The 20,000-nt window shown below is 44.6% G+C and overlaps 1 protein-coding gene across 1 annotated transcript in view; it reads left to right on the top strand.

Moving 5' to 3' along the window:
- Positions 1-20,000, top strand: part of LOC133550486 (low-density lipoprotein receptor-related protein 8-like) — a 122,880-nt gene that overhangs the window by 35,567 nt on the left and 67,313 nt on the right. The window contains exons 5-6 of the mRNA XM_061896466.1: positions 5,478-5,597; positions 18,267-18,392. Of these exons, the coding sequence (XP_061752450.1) occupies positions 5,478-5,597; positions 18,267-18,392 (246 nt within the window). The remainder of the gene's footprint in view (positions 1-5,477; positions 5,598-18,266; positions 18,393-20,000) is intronic.

Raw genomic sequence — 20,000 nt, 5'->3', positions numbered from 1 at the left:
GTGGGGAAACGTGAGCGTTTAAATGGGGGCCGGACTCCACATTTAGTGCACTTCATTTTCAAGAGCGGCAGGCGAGTGTTCCAAAGTGGGCGCCGGATGGAAAGATAATGTCGAGTTCGGCTCTGCTGCACAGGATCGGTTCTAATACAGGGGTGTCCAAAGTGCGGCCCGCGGGTCATTTTTTAAACATTCTAAAAATACAATTTAAAAAAAAAAAAAAAAAAAAAAAAAAATTATATTTATATAGCGCTTTTTCTCTAGTGACTCAAAGCGCTTTACATAGTGAAACCCAATATCTAAGTTACAATTAAACCGGTGTGGGTGGCACTGGTAGCAAGGTGGGTAAAGTGTCTTGCCCAAGGACACAATGGCAGTGACTAGGATGGCGGGAGCGGGATTCGAACCTGCAACCCTCAAGTTACTGGCACGGCCGCTCTACCAACCGAGCTATACCGCCAAAAACAAAAATAGTGTTAGGTTAAATGTGACAAGAAAATGTTGCAATGTTTACTCTAATGGGGCGGTTTAGCTCGGTTGGTAGAGCGGCCGTGCCAGCAAGTTGAGGGTTGCAGGTTCGATTCCCGCTTCCGCCATCCTAGTCACTGCCGTTGTGTCCTCGGGCAAGACACTTTACCCACCTGCTCCCAGTGCCACCCACACTGGTTTGAATGTAACTTAGATACTGGGTTTCACTATGTAAAGCGCTTTGAGTCACTAGAGAAAAAGCGCTATATAAATATAATTCACTTCACTTCACAGTGGTTCTCAAACTTTTTTTGTCATCCCCCACTTCGGACGAGGGGGAGTTTTCAAGCCCCACCTGCCCCCGTAGCCCCAACAGAACGCTTAACATTTTCAAAAATTATTGAACATCAAGTAAAATTCAAGTTGTATACATTCAAACTCAATAACATAAAATAACATCAAGTTCAATAATATATTAAAGCTGCAAGCAGCGTTGGTCGCGTCCGCCTTTGGCCGCTGCCAACCCCTGGTCTAAGTCAGACCTACATAGAGGTTTTTGTTTCATGTCTCTACGACATTCCTAACAGAAGTTACAAGCAGTTTTGTCTGGGTTTTTTCCTGGGGGGCGCTAGAGCACAATTTTGATTTATAGGGTTTGATTTTTTATTAGATGGCAATTTTCGCCAGCCCTGATGTGTGTGTAAAATTTGGTGAGTTTTGAAGCATGTTAAGGGGGTCAAATTACAGATCGGCGTTTCCGGATGTTGTTGATAAATGGCTTTCGCTTGGCATAGTAGAGCTTTAACTTGCACTTTGAAGCATTTTAAGAGGGTCAAATTACAGTTTAAAGAGGCAAAAATTACATTTTTTTAGGAAACTTTGCGTAGGAGTTATTTGAAGGCGCGTGAAATCCAAACCGGAGCAGTAATCAAAACTTTGTTGAATAGTTTTAATCAAAAGGGTTCAATCTCTCTCCTGTGCGAGTTTGAAGCCGAAACGACAAACGCACTGGGAGGAGTTTACGTTTGAAAAAGGTGACGGGTTTTTACAAAACTTTTATTTTGAAGGGGTAATTTTTAACTTCCTGTTGATTTTTGCCGAAGGATGTCAATTATCTAAATGTAGGTCTAAGTGAGACCTACATAGAAGTTTTTGTTTCATGTCTTCCCGACATTCCTACGGGAAGTTACAAGTAGTTTTGTCTGTGTTTTCTTCCTAGAAGCAGTTTTGAGTTTTTATTATTATTTTTTTCATTAGATCGCAATTTCTGCCAGTCCTAATGTGTGTGCCAAGTTTGGTGAGTTTAGAAGCATTTTAAGGGGGTCAAATTACAGCTCAAAGAGGCAAAAAATGAATTTTTTGCGAAAATGTTGTTTTGAAGGGGTTTTTGCCAAGTTTTGCCTGGTTTTTTTCCTACGGGGAGTTAGAGCCCAATTGTGATTTTTGGGGTTTGGTATTTTATTAGATGGCAATTTTTACCAGTCCTGATGTGTGTGTAAAATTTGGTGAGTTTTGAAGCATGTTAAGGGGGTCAAATTACAGATCGGCGTTTCCGGATGTTGTTGATAAATGGCTTTCGCTTGGCATAGTAGAGCTTTAACTTGCACTTTGAAGCATTTTAAATGGGTCAAATTACTGCTCAAAGAGGCAAAAATCACATTTTTTAAGAAACTTTGCTCAGGGGTTCTTTGAAGGGTCATAAAATCAAAACCGGAGCAGTGATCAAAACTCTGTTCTACACTTTTAATCAGAAGGGTTCAAACTCTCCTGTGGAGCTCCTCACATCCTCACATTGTTTAAAATCATGGCCACCAGCAGCGAGAGCGATTCGGTCCGAGAAAGCGACGATTTCCCCATTCATTTGAGCGAGGATTAAAAAATGTGTGGATGAGGAAAGTGAGAGTGAAGGACTAGAAAAAGTAAAAAAAAAAGGCGAAAGCAGTTGGAGCGATTCAGATGTTCCATCCATCCCATTTTCTACCGCTTATTCTCTTTTGGGGTCGTGGGGGGCGCTGATCCGCCTCCGCTTGAGATGGTTTCCTGTGGACGGGACTCTGGCTGCTGTCTTGGATCCGCTTTGAACTGAACTCTCGCGGCTGTGTTGGAGCCACTATGGATTGAACTTTCACAGTATCATGTTAGACCCGCTCCACATCCATTGCTTTCGGTCCCCTAGAGGGGAGGGGGGTTGCCCACATCTGAGGTCCTCTCCAAGGTTTCTCATAGTCAGCATTGTCACTGGCGTCCTACTGGATGTGAATTCTCCCTGCCCACTGGGTGTGAGTTTTCCTTGCCCTTTTGTGGGTTCTTCCGAGGATGTTGTAGTCGTAATGATTTGTGCAGTCCTTTGAGACATTTGTGATTTGGGGCTATATAAATAAACATTGATTGATTGATTGATGAGCATTCCTCAACTTTCTAAGTCTTTTTTTTTTGTTTTGCCACTTGTGCCAGCATTTTTGAAACACGTTGCAGGCATCAAATTCCAAATGAGCTAATATTTGCAAAAAGTAACGTTTTCCAGTTTGACCGTTAAGTATCTTTTCTTTGAAGTCTAGTTGGGAAAGGATTTCAATCAATCAATCAATCAATGTTTATTTATATAGCCCCAAATCACAAATGTCTCAAAGGACTGCACAAATCATTACGACTACGACATCCTCGGAAGAACCCACAAAAGGGCCAGGAAAACTCACACCCAGTGGGCAGGGAGAATTCACATCCAGTGGGACGCCAGTGACAATGCTGACTATGAGAAACCTTGGAGAGGACCTCAGATGTGGGCAACCCCCCCCTCTAGGGGACCGAAAGCAATGGATGTGGAGCGGGTCTAACATAATACTGTGAAAGTTCAATCCATAGTGGCTCCAACACAGCCGCGAGAGTTCAGTTCAAGCGGATCCAAGACAGCAGTGAGAGTCCCGTCCACAGGAAACCATCTCAAGCGGATCAGCAGCGTAGAGACGTCCCCAACCGATACAGGCGAGCGGTCCATCCTGGGTCCCGACGAGCGGTCCATCCTGGGTCTCGACTCTGGACAGCCAGTACTTCATCCATGGTCATCGGACCGGACCCCCTCCACAAGGGAGGGGGGGACATAGGAGAAAGAAAAGAAGCGGCAGATCAACTGGTCTAAAAAGGAGGTCTATTTAAAGGCTAGAGTATACAGATGAGTTTTAAGGTGAGACTTAAATGCTTCTACTGAGGTAGCATCTCGAACTGTTACCGGGAGGGCATTCCAGAGTACTGGAGCCCGAACGGAAAACGCTCTATAGCCCGCAGACTTTTTTTGGGCTCTAGGAATCACTAATAAGCCGGAGTCTTTTGGAGGCAGATTTCTTGCCGGGACATATGGTACAATACAATCGGCAAGATAGGATGGAGCTAGACCGTGTAGTATTTTATACGTAAGTAGTAAAACCTTAAAGTCACATCTTAAGTGCACAGGAAGCCAGTGCAGGTGAGCCAGTACAGGTATATATGTATGTATATATGTATATAAAGGTATATACAGTATAGGTATATATGTATGTATATATGTATATAAAGGTATATACAGTATAGGTATATATGTATGTATATATGTATATAAAGGTATATACAGTATAGGTATATATGTATGTATATATGTATATAAAGGTATATACAGTATATGTATATATGTATGTATATATGTATATAAAGGTATATACAGTATAGGTATATATGTATGTATATATGTATATAAAGGTATATACAGTACAGGTATATATGTATGTATATATGTATATAAAGGTATATACAGTACAGGTATATATGTATGTATATATGTATATAAAGGTATATACAGTATAGGTATATATGTATGTATATATGTATATAAAGGTATATACAGTATAGGTATATATGTATGTATATATGTATATAAAGGTATATACAGTACAGGCGTAATATGATCAAACTTTCTTGTTCTTGTCAAAAGTCTAGCAGCCGCATTTTGTACCAACTGTAATCTTTTAATGCTAGACATGGGGAGACCCGAAAATGATACGTTACAGTAATCGAGACGAGACGTAACAAACGCATGGATAATGATCTCGGCGTCTTTACTGGACAAAATGGAGCGAATTTTAGCGATATTACGGAGATGAAAGAAGGCCGTTTTAGTAACGCTTTTAATGTGTGACTCAAAGGAGAGAGTTGGGTCGAAGATAACACCCAGATTTTTTACAGAGTCACCTTGTTTTATTATTTGGTTGTCAAATGTTAAAGTTGTATTATTAAATAGAGGTCGGTGTCTAGCAGGACCGATAATCAGCATTTCCGTTTTTTTGGCATTAACTTGCAAAAAGTTAGCGGACATCCATTGTTTAATTTCATTAAGACACGCTTCCAACTGACTACAGTCCGGCGTGTTGGTCAGCTTTAGGGGCATGTAGAGTTGGGTGTCATCAGCATAACAGTGAAAGCTAACACCGTATTTGCAAATCATTGTATTCTGTTTTTATTTAGGACTTACATGACCCGCCAACTTCTCTGGTTTAGGGTTTTGTACTGTAAGGGTGTTGTGTTCACCTTTTTCGGGTGTCCTAAACAGAATCATCAGACTTGGATCGTTTTGTAGATGAAACTTTGTTGTGGTTTTCATTGAGTCTGGTTTTGGAGCGATCAATGACCAACTTCCAGAGACTCGCCTCAGCTTGGACGAGCCAGACACGTTTTATGTTCCATCATCCCGTTCTTCCCTCTCATTTAATAAGGCTCACTTTATCAGTCAGATCTCTCCGAGCCCCCCCCCACCCACCCCCCTTGCTCCTCAGCCGGCATCTGTCGATCTCCGCTCGCAGCCTTCATCGTCAGACCTCTTTATCTCCCGAGGAACCTGAGCGGGATGTGGAGTCTCTTTGTATTTCATCTCCGAGAACGAACATAGAGTACAAGACAGGAAATATCAAAAGATTGCCGGAGGATTAGATCCTGGCCCTGGTCTTGGCGATTGCATGTTCCTCCTCTGATTGGCTCCTGTTTTCCAGGGCTTAACGAGTGTACGATCAACAATGGCGGCTGCTCCCACGTCTGCGTGGACTTACCCATCGGATTTGAATGTCAGTGCCCCGCCGGCTACCAGCTACTGGACAAGAAGACTTGTGGGGGTAAGAAACTCTTTTTGAATGTAGACCAAATACCGTTTTTTCCGGACTTTAGAGCGCACCGGTTTTGAAGTCTCACCCACTTAATTTTAGAAGAAAAAATATGATTCCTTATATTAGTCGCGCCGGACTAAAAGCCGCAGATATATTCTTTGTGAAATTAGTTACATACACAGACATATTTATTAAATGTTTATTTACATACCTTAGTTGTGTCTGTGACAGGGCAGTAGAACGGGTGATCAGACAAAACAGAAGTCATTGTCATGGACCCACTAGCTGCGCAAGCTATCAGACTCAATAAGAGGAGTGGTCCACCCCCGGCTAGCTCTCCAATCAGATAAACTAGTGGTTCCCTCCGAGATAGCTCTCCAATCAGATAAACAGACTCAATGAGAGGATTGGTCCACTCCCGGCTAGTTCTCCAATCAGATAAACGGACTCAATAAGAGGAGTGGTCCACCCCCGGCTAGCTCTCCAATCAGATAAAATAGTGGTTCACTCCGAGATAGCTCTCCAATCACATAAACAGACTCAATCAGAGGAGTGGTCCACTCCCGGCTATCTTTCCAATCAGATAAAGAGACTCAATAAGAGGAGTGGTCCACTCCCGGCTAGCTCTCCAATCAGCTAAAGAGACTCAACAAGAGGAGTGGTCCACTGCCGGTTAGCTCTCCAATCAGATAAACTAGTGGTCCACTCCCAGATAGCTCTCCAATCAGATTAACAGACTCAAAGAGAGGAGTGGTCCACTAAACAGACTCAATAAGAGGAGTGGTCCACTCCCGGCTAGCTCTCCAATCAGCTAAAGAGACTCAATAAGAGGAGTGATCCACTCCCGGCTAGCTCTCCAATCAGCTAAAGAGACTAAATAAGAGGATTGGTCCACTAAACATAGTCAAAAAGAGGAGTGGTCCACCCCCGGCTAGCTCTCCAATCAGATAAACTAGTGGTTCCCTCCGAGATAGCTCTCCAATTAGATAAACAGTCAATCAGAGGAGTGGTCCATTCCCGGCTGGCTCTCCAATCAGATAAACGGACTCAATAAGATGATTGGTCCACTAAACAGACTCAATAAGAGGAGTGGTCCACTAAACAGACTCAATAAGAGGAGTGGTCCACTCCCGGCTAGCTCTCCAATCAGCTAAAGAGACTCAAAAAGAGGAGTGGTCCACCCCCGGCTAGCTCTCCAATCAGCTAAAGAGACTCAACAAGAGGAGTGGTCCACTGCCGGTTAGCTCTCCAATCAGATAAACAGACTCAATAAGAGGATTGGTCCACTAAACAGAGTCAAAAAGAGGAGTGGTCCACCCCCGGCTAGCTCTCCAATCAGATAAACTAGTGGTTCCCTCCGAAATAGCTCTCCAATTAGATAAACAGTCAATCAGAGGAGTGGTCCATTCCTGGCTGGCTCTCCAATCAGATAAACGGACTCAATAAGATGATTGGTCCACTAAACAGACTCAATAAGAGGAGTGGTCCACTAAACAGACTCAATAAGAGGAGTGGTCCACGCCCGGCTAGCTCTCCAATCAGATAAACGGACTCAATAAGATGATTGGTCCACTAAACAGACTCAATAAGAGGAGTGGTCCACTCCCGGCTAGCTCTCCAATCAGATAAACGGACTCAATAAGATGATTGGTCCACTAAACAGACTCAATAAGAGGAGTGGTCCACTCCCGGCTAGCTCTCCAATCAGATAAACTAGTGGTTCCCTCCGAGATAGCTCTCCAATTAGATAAACAAACTCAAAAAGAGGAGTGGTCCACTCCTGGCTAGCTCTCCAATCAGATAAACAGTCAATAAGAGGAGTGGTCCACTAAACAGACTCAATAAGAGGAGTGGTCCACTCCCGGCTAGCTCTCCAATCAGATAAACTAGTGGTTCCCTCCGAGATAGCTCTCCAATTAGATAAACAAACTCAAAAAGAGGAGTGGTCCACTCCTGGCTAGCTCTCCAATCAGATAAACAGTCAATAAGAGGAGTGGTCCACTCCCGGCTAGCTCTCCAATCAGCTAAAGAGACTCAACAAGAGGAGTGGTCCACTGCCGGTTAGCTCTCCAATCAGATAAACAGACTCAATAAGAGGATTGGTCCACTAAACAGACTCAATTAGAGGAGTGGTCCACTCCCGGCTAGCTCTCCAATCAGATAAACTAGTGGTTCCCTCCGAGATAGCTCTCCAATTAGATAAACAAACTCAAAAAGAGGAGTGGTCCACTCCCAAATAGCTCTCCAATCAGATAAACAGGCTCAATAAGAGGAGTGGTCCACTCCCGGCTAGCTCTCCAATCAGCTAAACAGACTCAATAAGAGGATTGGTCCACTAAAAAGACTCAATAAGAGTAGTGGGCCACTGCCGGCTAGCTCTCCAATCAGATAAACCGACTCAATAACCAATCAGCTAAAGAGACTCAATATGAGGAGTGGTCCACTCACGGCTAGCTCTCCAATCAGATAAACAGACTCAATAAGAGGAGTGGTCTATTCCCGGCTGGCTCTCCAATCAGATAAACGGACTCAATAAGATGATTGGTCCACTAAACAGACTCAATAAGAGTAGTGGTCCACCCCCGGCTAGCTCTCCAATCAGATAAACAGACTAAATAAGAGGATTGGTCCACTAAACAGACTCAATAAGAGGAGTGGTCCACTCCCAGCTAGCTCTCCAATCAGATAAACTAGTGGTTCACTCCGAGATAGCTCTCCAATCACATAAACAGACTCAATCAGAGGAGTGGTCCACTAAACAGACTCAATAAGAGGAGTGGTCCACCCCCGGCTAGCTCTCCAATCAGATAAACTAGTGGTTCCCCCCGAGATTGCTCTCCAATCAGATAAACACACTCACTAAGAAGAGTGGTCCACTCCTGGCTAGCTCTCCAATCAGATAAACGGACTCAATAAGAGGAGTTGTCCACTAAACAGACTCAATAAGAGGAGTGGTCCACTCCTGGCTAGCTCTCCAATCAGATAAACGGACTCAATAAGAGGAGTTGTCCACTAAACAGACTCAATAAGAGTAGTGGTCCACCCCCGGCTAGCTCTTCAATCAGATAAACCGACTCAATAAGAGGAGTGGTCCACCCCCGGCTAGCTCTCCAATCAGATATACTAGTGGTCCACTCCCAGATAGCTCTCCAATCAGATAAACAGACTCAATAAGAGGAGTGGTCCACTGCCGGCTAGCTGTCAAATCAGATAAACAGACTCAAAGAGAGTAGTGGTCCACTCCCAGCTAGCTCTCCAATCAGATAAACTAGTGGTCCACTCCCAGATAGCTCTCCAATCAGATAAACAGACTCAATAAGAGGAGTGGTCCACTGCCGGCTAGCTGTCAAATCAGATAAACAGACTCAAAGAGAGTAGTGGTCCACTCCCAGCTAGCTCTCCAATCAGATAAACTAGTGGTCCACTCCCAGATAGCTCTCCAATCAGATAAACAGACTCAATAAGAGTAGTGGTCCACTCCCAGCTAGCTCTCCAATCAGATAAACTAGTGGTCCACTCCCAGATAGCTCTCCAATCAGATATACTAGTGGTCCACTCCCAGATAGCTCTCCAATCAGATAAACAGACTCAATAAGAGGAGTGGTCCACTGCCGGCTAGCTGTCAAATCAGATAAACAGACTCAAAGAGAGTAGTGGTCCACTCCCAGCTAGCTCTCCAATCAGATAAACTAGTGGTCCACTCCCAGATAGCTCTCCAATCAGATAAACAGACTCAATAAGAGGAGTGGTCCACTGCCGGCTAGCTGTCAAATCAGATAAACAGACTCAAAGAGAGTAGTGGTCCACTCCCAGCTAGCTCTCCAATCAGATAAACTAGTGGTCCACTCCCAGATAGCTCTCCAATCAGATTAACAGACTCAAAGAGAGTAGTGGTCCACTCCCAGCTAGCTCTCCAATCAGATAAACTAGTGGTTCACTCCGAGATAGCTCTCCAATCACATAAACAGACTCAATCAGAGGAGTGGTCCACTAAACAGACTCAATAAGAGGAGTGGTCCACTGCCGGCTAGCTCTCCAATCAGATAAACTAGTGGTTCCCCCCGAGATAGCTCTCCAATCACATAAACACACTCACTAAGAAGAGTGGTCCACTCCTGGCTAGCTCTCCAATCAGATAAACGGACTCAATAAGAGGAGTTGTCCACTAAACAGACTCAATAAGAGTAGTGGTCCACCCCCGGCTAGCTCTTCAATCAGATAAACCGACTCAATAAGAGGAGTGGTCTACCCCCGGCTAGCTCTCCAATCAGATATACTAGTGGTCCACTCCCAGATAGCTCTCCAATCAGATATACTAGTGGTCCACTCCCAGATAGCTCTCCAATCAGATAAACAGACTCAATAAGAGGAGTGGTCCACTGCCGGCTAGCTGTCAAATCAGATAAACAGACTCAATAAGAGGAGTGGTCCACTAAACAGACTCAAAAGAGGAGTGGTCCACTCCCGGCTAGCTCTCCAATCAGATAAACAAACTTAATAAGGGGAGTGGTCCACTAAACAGACTCAATAAGAGGAGTGGTCCACTCCCGGCTAGCTCTCCAATCAGATAAACTAGTGGTCCACTCCCGGCTAGCTCTCCAATCAGATAAACAGACTCAATAAGAGGAGAGGTCCACCCCCGGCTAGCTCTCCAATCAGATAAACAGACTCAATAGGAGGAGTGGTCCATTCCCGGCTAGCTCTCCAATCAGATAAACAGACTCAATAAGAGGAGTGGTCCACCCCCGGCTAGCTCTCCAATCAGATAAACTAGTGGTCCACTCCCAGATAGCTCTCCAATCAGATTAACAGACTCAAAGAGAGGAGTGGTCCACTCCCAAATAGCTCTCCAATCAGATAAACAGACTCAATAAGAGGAGAGGTCCACTCCCGGCTAGCTTTCCAATCAGATAAACCGACTCAATAAGAGGAGTGGTCCACTCTCCGGCTAGCTCTCCAATCAGATAAACTAGTGGTTCACTCCCGGCTAGCTCTCCAATCAGCTAAAGAGACTCAATAAGAGGAGTGGTCCACTCCCGGCTAGCTCTCCAACCAGATAAACAGACTCAATAAAAGGAGTGGTCTACGCCCGGCTAGCTCTCCAATCAAATGAACAGACTCAACAAGATGATTGGTCCACTAAACAGACTCAATAAGAGGATTGGTCCACTAAACAGAATCAAAAAAAGGAGTGGTCCACGCCCGGCTAGCTCTCCAATTAGCTAAAGAGACTCAATAAGAGGAGTGGTCCACTGCTGGCTAGCTCTCCAATCAGATAAACTAGTGGTCCACTCTTGGCTAGCTCTCCTTACCAGATAAACAAACTCACTAAAAGGAGTGGTCCACTCCCAGCTAGCTCGCCAATCAGATAAACTAGTGGTCCACACCCAGATATATCTCTCGAATCAGATAAACAGACTCAATAAGAGGAGTGGTCCACTCCGAGTTTTCCAATTAGATAAACTAGTGGTCCACTCCAGGCTAGCTCTCCAATCAGATAAACAGACTCAATAAGAGGAGTGGTCCACTCCCGGCTAGCATCCTTTTTGCTTGTCATGTGTTTTACATGATTTATGGACAATAAATCTTTCCTACCTTTGTCAGTTTCAAACACTGATGACATCTATTAAACAGACAAGAAGCAAGGAACCATGCAGAGACAGAGTTCAATTTAGCTCATGAGGAGAACGCATGGATCTGCACTCTTAGTCACAGTCTCGCCCTACGCTCTAAGGTTCAGCTCCCGCGTCCCTCTATTCAGGAGTTCCATAGTCAATGTCACTGAGGCCGCCTCTAAAAGGAGTGGTCACATACATAATGCAAATCAGGTCTAGTACGCACAATACGTGACGGAATGTGCTGGAGCCTTGTGATTGCCTTGTTTCTGCTTCGCTTGCGTGCTGTCATCTTATCTTCGTTGAGGTCCTTGAAGTCTGTTTAGTGGTAAGACCCTCACCACAACTCCTTTTAACTCAGAGGTTCGTCTCATAGAACGATCAGAGTGATTGACGTAGAACCACGCCTCCCCGTCGTAGACCTGGTCCTTCTCAAATGCAGGACTTGACGTATAGACTTGAGTCCTGCACCGGTCTCATGAGGATGAATCAATGGCTCAGTGCCTCAGTTAACGGACAACCTCTCTCCCCGCCCGCAGACATCGACGCAAAGTAAGATCCTCGCCACAACTCCTTTTAACTCAGAGGTTCGTCTCAAAGGACGATCAGAGTGATTGACGTAGAACCACACCTCCCCGTCGTAGACCTGGTTCTTCTCAAATGCAGGACTTGACGTATAAACTTGAGTCATGAGAATGAATCAATGGCTCAGTGTCTCAGGTAATGGACAACCTCTCTCCCTGCCCGCAGACATCGACGCAAAGTAAGATCCTCGCCACAACTCCTTTTAACTCAGAAGTTCGTCTCAAAGGACGATCAGAGTGATTGACGTAAAACTACGCCTCTCCATCGTAGACCTGGTTCTTCTCAAATGCAGGACTTGACGTATAAACTTGAGTCATGAGAATGAATCAATAGCTCAGTGTCTCAGTTAATGGAAAACCTCTCTCCCCGCCCGCAGACATCGACGCAAAGTAAGATCCTCGCCACAACTCCTTTTAACTCAGAAGTTTGTCTCAAAGGACGATCAGAGTGATTGACGTAAAACTACGCCTCTCCATCGTAGACCTGGTTCTTCTCAAATGCAGGACTTGACGTATAGACTTGAGTCCTGCACCGGTCTCATGAGGATGAATCAATGGCTCAGTGCCTCAGTTAACGGACAACCTCTCTCCCCGCAGACATCGACGCAAAGTAAGATCCTCGCCACAACTCCTTTTAACTCAGAGGTTCGTCTCAAAGGACGATCAGAGTGATTGACGTAGAACCACACCTCCCCGTCGTAGACCTGGTTCTTCTCAAATGCAGGACTTGACGTATAAACTTGAGTCATGAGAATGAATCAATGGCTCAGTGTCTCAGGTAATGGACAACCTCTCTCCCTGCCCGCAGACATCGACGCAAAGTAAGATCCTCGCCACAACTCCTTTTAACTCAGAAGTTCGTCTCAAAGGACGATCAGAGTGATTGACGTAAAACTACGCCTCTCCATCGTAGACCTGGTTCTTCTCAAATGCAGGACTTGACGTATAAACTTGAGTCATGAGAATGAATCAATAGCTCAGTGTCTCAGTTAATGGAAAACCTCTCTCCCCGCCCGCAGACATCGACGCAAAGTAAGATCCTCGCCACAACTCCTTTTAACTCAGAAGTTCGTCTCAAAGGACGATCAGAGTGATTGACGTAAAACTACGCCTCTCCATCGTAGACCTGGTTCTTCTCAAATGCAGGACTTGACGTATAAACTTGAGTCATGAGAATGAATCAATGGCTTAGTGTCTATGGTAATGGACAACCTCTCTCCCCGCCCGCAGACATCGACGCAAAGTAAGATCCTCGCCACAACTCCTTTTAACTCAGAGGTTCGTCTCAAAGGACGATCAGAGTGATTGACGTAGAACCACGCCTCCCCGTCGTAGACCTGGTTCTTCTCAAATGCAGGACTTGACGTATAAACTTGAGTCATGAGAATGAATCAATGGCTCAGTGTCTCAGTTAATGGAAAACCTCTCTCCCCGCCCGCAGACATCGACGCAAAGTAAGATCCTCGCCACAACTCCTTTTAACTCAGAAGTTCGTCTCAAAGGACGATCAGAGTGATTGACGTAAAACTACGCCTCTCCGTCGTAGACCTGGTTCTTCTCAAATGCAGGACTTGACGTATAGACTTGAGTCCTGCACCGGTCTCATGAGGATGAATCAATGGCTCAGTGTCTCAGTTAATGGACAACCTCTCTCCCCGCCCGCAGACATCGACGCAAAGTAAGATCCTCACCACAACTCCTTTTAACTCAGAGGTTCGTCTCAAAGGACGATCAGAGTGATTGACGTAGAACCACACCTCCCCGTCGTAGACCTGGTTCTTTTCAAATGCAGGACTTGACGTATAAACTTGAGTCATGAGAATGAATCAATGGCTCAGTGTCTCAGTTAATGGAAAACCTCTCTCCCTGCCCGCAAACATCGACGCAAAGTAAGACCCTCCCCACAACTCCTTTTAACTCAGAAGTTCGTCTCAAAGGACGATCAGAGTGATTGACGTAAAACTACGCCTCTCCATCGTAGACCTGGTTCTTCTCAAATGCAGGACTTGACGTATAAACTTGAGTCATGAGAATGAATCAATGGCTCAGTGTCTCAGTTAATGGACAACCTCTCTCCCTGCCCGCAGACATCGACGCAAAGTAAGATCCTCGCCACAACTCCTTTTAACTCAGAAGTTCGTCTCAAAGGACGATCAGAGTGATTGACGTAAAACTACGCCTCTCCATCGTAGACCTGGTTCTTCTCAAATGCAGGACTTGACGTATAAACTTGAGTCATGAGAATGAATCAATGGCTTAGTGTCTATGGTAATGGACAACCTCTCTCCCCGCCCGCAGACATCGACGCAAAGTAAGATCCTCGCCACAACTCCTTTTAACTCAGAAGTTCGTCCCAAAAGGAAGATCAGAGTGATTGACGTAGAACCATGCCTCCCCGTCGTAGACCTGGTCCTTCTCAAAGGCAGGACTTGACGTATAGACTTGAGTCCTGCACCGGTCTCATGAGGATGAATCAATGGCTCAGTGTCTCAGGTAATGGACAACCTCTCTCCCCGCCCGCGGACATCGACACAAAGTAAGACTCTCACCACAACTCCTTTTAACTCAGAAGTTCGTCCCAAAAGGACGATCAGAGTGATTGACGTAGAACCACGCCTCCCCGTCGTAGACCTGGTTCTTCTCAAATGCAGGACTTGACGTATAAACTTGAGTCATGAGAATGAATCAATGGCTCAGTGTCTCAGTTAATGGAAAACCTCTCTCCCTGCCCGCAGACATCGACGCAAAGTAAGATCCTCGCCACAACTCCTTTTAACTCAGAAGTTCGTCTCAAAGGACGATCAGAGTGATTGACGTAAAACTACGCCTCTCCATCGTAGACCTGGTTCTTCTCAAATGCAGGACTTGACGTATAAACTTGAGTCATGAGAATGAATCAATGGCTTAGTGTCTATGGTAATGGACAACCTCTCTCCCCGCCCGCAGACATCGACGCAAAGTAAGATCCTCGCCACAACTCCTTTTAACTCAGAAGTTCGTCCCAAAAGGAAGATCAGAGTGATTGACGTAGAACCATGCCTCCCCGTCGTAGACCTGGTCCTTCTCAAAGGCAGGACTTGACGTATAGACTTGAGTCCTGCACCGGTCTCATGAGAAGGAATCAATGGCTCAGTTTCTCAGTTAATGGACAACCTCTCTCCCCGCCCGCGGACATCGACGCAAAGTAAGACCCTCACCACAACTCCTTTAACTCAGAGGTTTGTCTCAAAAGGACGATCAGAGTGATTGACGTAGAACCACGCCTCCCCGTCGTAGACCTGGTCCTTCTCAAATGCAGGACTTGACGTATAGACTTGAGTCCTGCACCGGTCTCATGAGGATGAATCAATGGCTCAGTGTCTCAGGTAATGGACAACCTCTCTCCCCGCCTGTGGACATCGACGCAAAGTAAGATCCTCGCCACAACTCCTTTTAACTCAGAGGTTCGTCTCAAAGGACGATCAGAGTGATTGACGTAGAACCACACCTCCCCGTCGTAGACCTGGTTCTTCTCAAATGCAGGACTTGATGTATAAACTTGAGTCATGAGAATATAATCAATGGCTCAGTGTCTCAGTTAATGGAAAACCTCTCTCCCTGCCCGCAGACATCGACGCAAAGTAAGACCCTCACCACAACTCCTTTTAACTCAGAGGTTCGTCTCAAAGGACGATCAGAGTGATTGACGTAGAACCACGCCTCCCCGTCGTAGACCTGGTTCTTCTCAAATGCAGGACTTGATGTATAAACTTGAGTCATGAGAATATAATCAATGGCTCAGTGTCTCAGTTAATGGAAAACCTCTCTCCCCGCCCGCAGACATCGACGCAAAGTAAGACCCTCACCACAACTCCTTTTAACTCAGAGGTTCGTCTCAAAGGACGATCAGAGTGATTGACGTAGAACCACGCCTCCCCGTCGTAGACCTGGTTCTTCTCAAATGCAGGACTTGACGTATAAACTTGAGTCATGAGAATATAATCAATGGCTCAGTGTCTCAGTTAATGGAAAACCTCTCTCCCCGCCCGCAGACATCGACGCAAAGTAAGACCCTCACCACAACTCCTTTTAACTCAGAAGTTCGTCTCAAAGGACGATCAGAGTGATTGACGTAGAACCACGCCTCCCCGTCGTAGACCTGGTTCTTCTCAAATGCAGGACTTGACGTATAAACTTGAGTCATGAGAATGAATCAATGGCTCAGTGTCTCAGTTAATGGAAAACCTCTCTCCCCGCCCGCAGACATCGACGCAAAGTAAGACCCTCACCACAACTCCTTTTAACTCAGAGGTTCGTCTCAAAGGACGATCAGAGTGATTGACGTAGAACCACACCTCCCCGTCGTAGACCTGGTTCTTCTCAAATGCAGGACTTGACGTATAAACTTGAGTCATGAGAATGAATCAATGGCTCAGTGTCTGTTAATGGAAAACCTCTCTCCCCGCCCGCAGACATCGACGCAAAGTAAGATCCTCGCCACAACTCCTTTTAACTCAGAAGTTCGTCCCAAAAGGACGATCAGAGTGATTGACGTAGAACCACACCTCCCCGTCGTAGACCTGGTTCTTCTCAAATGCAGGACTTGATGTATAAACTTGAGTCATGAGAATATAATCAATGGCTCAGTGTCTCAGTTAATGGACAACCTCTCTCCCCGCCCGCGGACATCGACGCAAAGTAAGACCCTCACCACAACTCCTTTAACTCAGAGGTTTGTCTCAAAAGGACGATCAGAGTGATTGACGTAGAACCACGCCTCCCCGTCGTAGACCTGGTCCTTCTCAAATGCAGGACTTGACGTATAGACTTGAGTCCTGCACCGGTCTCATGAGGATGAATCAATGGCTCAGTGTCTCAGTTAATGGACAACCTCTCTCCCCGCAGACATCGACGCAAAGTAAGATCCTCACAACAACTCCTTTAACTCAGAGGTTCGTCTCAAAGGACGATCAGAGTGATTGACGTAGAACCACGCCTCCCCGTCGTAGACCTGGTCCTTCTCAAATCCAGGACTTGACGTATAGACTTGAGTCCTGCACCGGTCTCATGAGAATGAATCAATGGCTCAGTGTCTCAGTTGATGGACAAACTCTCTCCCCGCCCGCAGACATTGACGCAAAGTAAGATCCTCACCACAACTCCTTTTGACTCAGAGTTTCGTCTCAAAGGACGATCAGAGTGATTGATGTAGAACCACGCCTCCCCGTCGTAGACCTGGTTCTTCTCAAATGCAGGACTTGACGTATAAACTTGAGTCATGAGAATGAATCAATGGCTCAGTGTCTCAGTTAATGGAAAACCTCTCTCCCTGCCCGCAGACATCGACGCAAAGTAAGATCCTCGCCACAACTCCTTTTAACTCAGAAGTTCGTCCCAAAAGGAAGATCAGAGTGATTGACGTAGAACCATGCCTCCCCGTCGTAGACCTGGTCCTTCTCAAATGCAGGACTTGTACAGTTGGTACAAAATGCGGCTGCTAGACTTTTGACAAGAACAAGAAAGTTTGATCATATTACGCCTGTACTGGCTCACCTGCACTGGCTTCCTGTGCACTTAAGATGTGACTTTAAGGTTTTATTACTTACGTATAAAATACTACACGGTCTAGCTCCAGCCTATCTTGCCGATTGTATTGTACCGTATGTCCCGGCAAGAAATCTGCGTTCAAAAGACTCCGGCTTATTAGTGATTCCTAGAGCTCAAAAAAAGTCTGCGGGCTATAGAGCGTTTTCCGTTCGGGCTCCAGTACTCTGGAATGCCCTCCCGGTAACAGTTCGAGATGCTACCTCAGTAGAAGCATTTAAGTCTCATCTTAAAACTCATTTGTATACTCTAGCCTTTAAATAGACTTCCTTTTTAGACCAGTTGATCTGCCGCTTCTTTTCTTTCTCCTATGTCCCCCCCTCCCTTGTGGAGGGGGTCCGGTCCGATGACCATGGATGAAGTACTGACTGTCCAGAGTCGAGACCCAGGATGGACCGCTCGTCGGGACCCAGGATGGACCGCTCGCCTGTATCGGTTGGGGACATCTCTACGCTGCTGATCCGCTTCAGATGGTTTCCTGTGGACAGGACTCTCGCTGCTGTCTTGGAGCCACTATGGATTGAACTTTCACAGTATCATGTTGGACCCGCTCGACATCCATTGCTTTCGGTCCCCTAGAGGGGGGGGGTTGCCCACATCTGAGGTCCTCTCCAAGGTTTCTCATAGTCAGCATTGTCGCTGGCGTCCCACTGAATGTGAATTCTCCCTGCCCACTGGGTGTGAGTTTTCCTTGCCCTTTTGTGGGTTCTTCCGAGGATGTTGTAGTCGTAATGATTTGTGCAGTCCTTTGAGACATTTGTGATTTGGGGCTATATAAATAAACATTGATTGATTGATTGATTGACTTGATGTATAGACTTGAGTCCTGCACCGGTCTCATGAGAATGAATCAATGGCTCAGTGTCTCAGTTAACGGACAACCTCTCTCCCCGCAGACATCGACGAGTGTGAGAACCCGGACGCCTGCAGCCAGATCTGCATCAACTACAAGGGCGACTTCAAGTGTGAATGCTACCAAGGCTACGAGATGGATCCGGTCACAAAGACCTGCAAGGCAGAGGGTGAGTCGCCGAGTCTCTCATAGAGCAGGAAACTAGGGTCAACCTGACATTGTTTCGCCAACTCCTTCAGTCAGGGTTCGTATCGTTCCGTTGGAAAAGGTTGTTGTTCTTCCCAGGTCAACTTTTCCAAGCGGTAAAGAGTTATTTTGTCATGATCCGTGGCCAGATCTTGTTTTGTTTAGTTCTGGTTTCTATGGGGATTAATTGGGTTCACCTGCCTCTGATTAGTGGTCGGCACATTCACTTGCAGTCGACCACCAATCAGAGAGCTATTTATTCACCTCTCTTGCCAGTTCAGGTTGGCTTCATTCTATCACGTGAGGGTCTTCCTGGTTCTCGCTAAGTGCTAAGTTTTTGCCTTAGCTTCCGCGTGCGATCGGCAAGCATTCCTTTTTGCTTGTTTTCTGTTTTGCTACGATTTATGATAAGTAAATCAGTTGTCCGTCTGCATCTGGGAGGAACAACCCCAGTAAGTATCGACCCTCACGTAATATCTTTTAATCCGCGTTTTCTTTCTTATGTTAGTTGGAATAAATACTGAAAGCTGTATGCGACTTGCTCAAATGTACATTTTACAAATCGAAACATGCTAAATGTGAAGTATCCAAACGACAGAAGAATAAGTTTTGTTTACATTTGACAAAGACGTGTGGACACAACATGTTACAACAGAAAGGAAGCTGATGTTGAAAGTAAGTAGAAGCAGAATAATAATAATAGTTTGGACAAAAGACAACAGGAAGTGATGTTAGTACGTCAGCAGCCAATTTAACCTGATTTGAAATAGTATATATGTATATACATGTATATTATTATATACGTATATGTATATTTATGTGTATATGTATGTATGTATGTATTTGTATGTATATATGTATGTGTATGTATATTCATATATATACGTGTATATATGCATATTTATATATGTATTTATATGTATGTATATATTTATTTGTATGTATATATGTATATTTATATATGTATGTGTATATATGTATATTTATGTATGTATGTATATTTATATGTGTATATATGTATATGTATGTATATATGTACGTATCAATATATGGGTCTATGTATGTATATACATGTTTGTATATGTATGTATATATGAATATACATGTGTATGCACAATATACATGTGTATTATGTATATATTTCTATACATGTGTATGTATTTATGTGTATTTCTATACATGTATATGTATATGCATATATGTATATTTATATATCAATCAATCAATCAATGTTTACTTATATATATATGTGTATGTACATGTCTTTATATGTATATTTTATGAGATAGGCACCAGCGTCCCCAAAAGTAATAAGCGGTAAAAGATGGATGGATGGATGGATGTATATATATATATATATATAAATCTGTTTGTGTGTATATGTATGTGTAAATATGTATATTTATATATGTATGTGTATATATGTATATTTATGTAAGTATATGTATTTGTATCTATATATGTATATTTATAAATGTATGTGTATGTGTATATGTATATTTCTATATATGTATAAGTATATGTGCATGTCTTTATATGTATATTTATATGAGATAGGCACCAGCGCCCCCCGCGACCCCAAAGGTAATAG

This window comes from Nerophis ophidion, linkage group LG04, assembly GCF_033978795.1.
Source record: "Nerophis ophidion isolate RoL-2023_Sa linkage group LG04, RoL_Noph_v1.0, whole genome shotgun sequence".
Taxonomy (NCBI): domain Eukaryota; kingdom Metazoa; phylum Chordata; class Actinopteri; order Syngnathiformes; family Syngnathidae; genus Nerophis; species Nerophis ophidion.
This window is presented reverse-complemented; position numbering and strand designations above follow the sequence as displayed.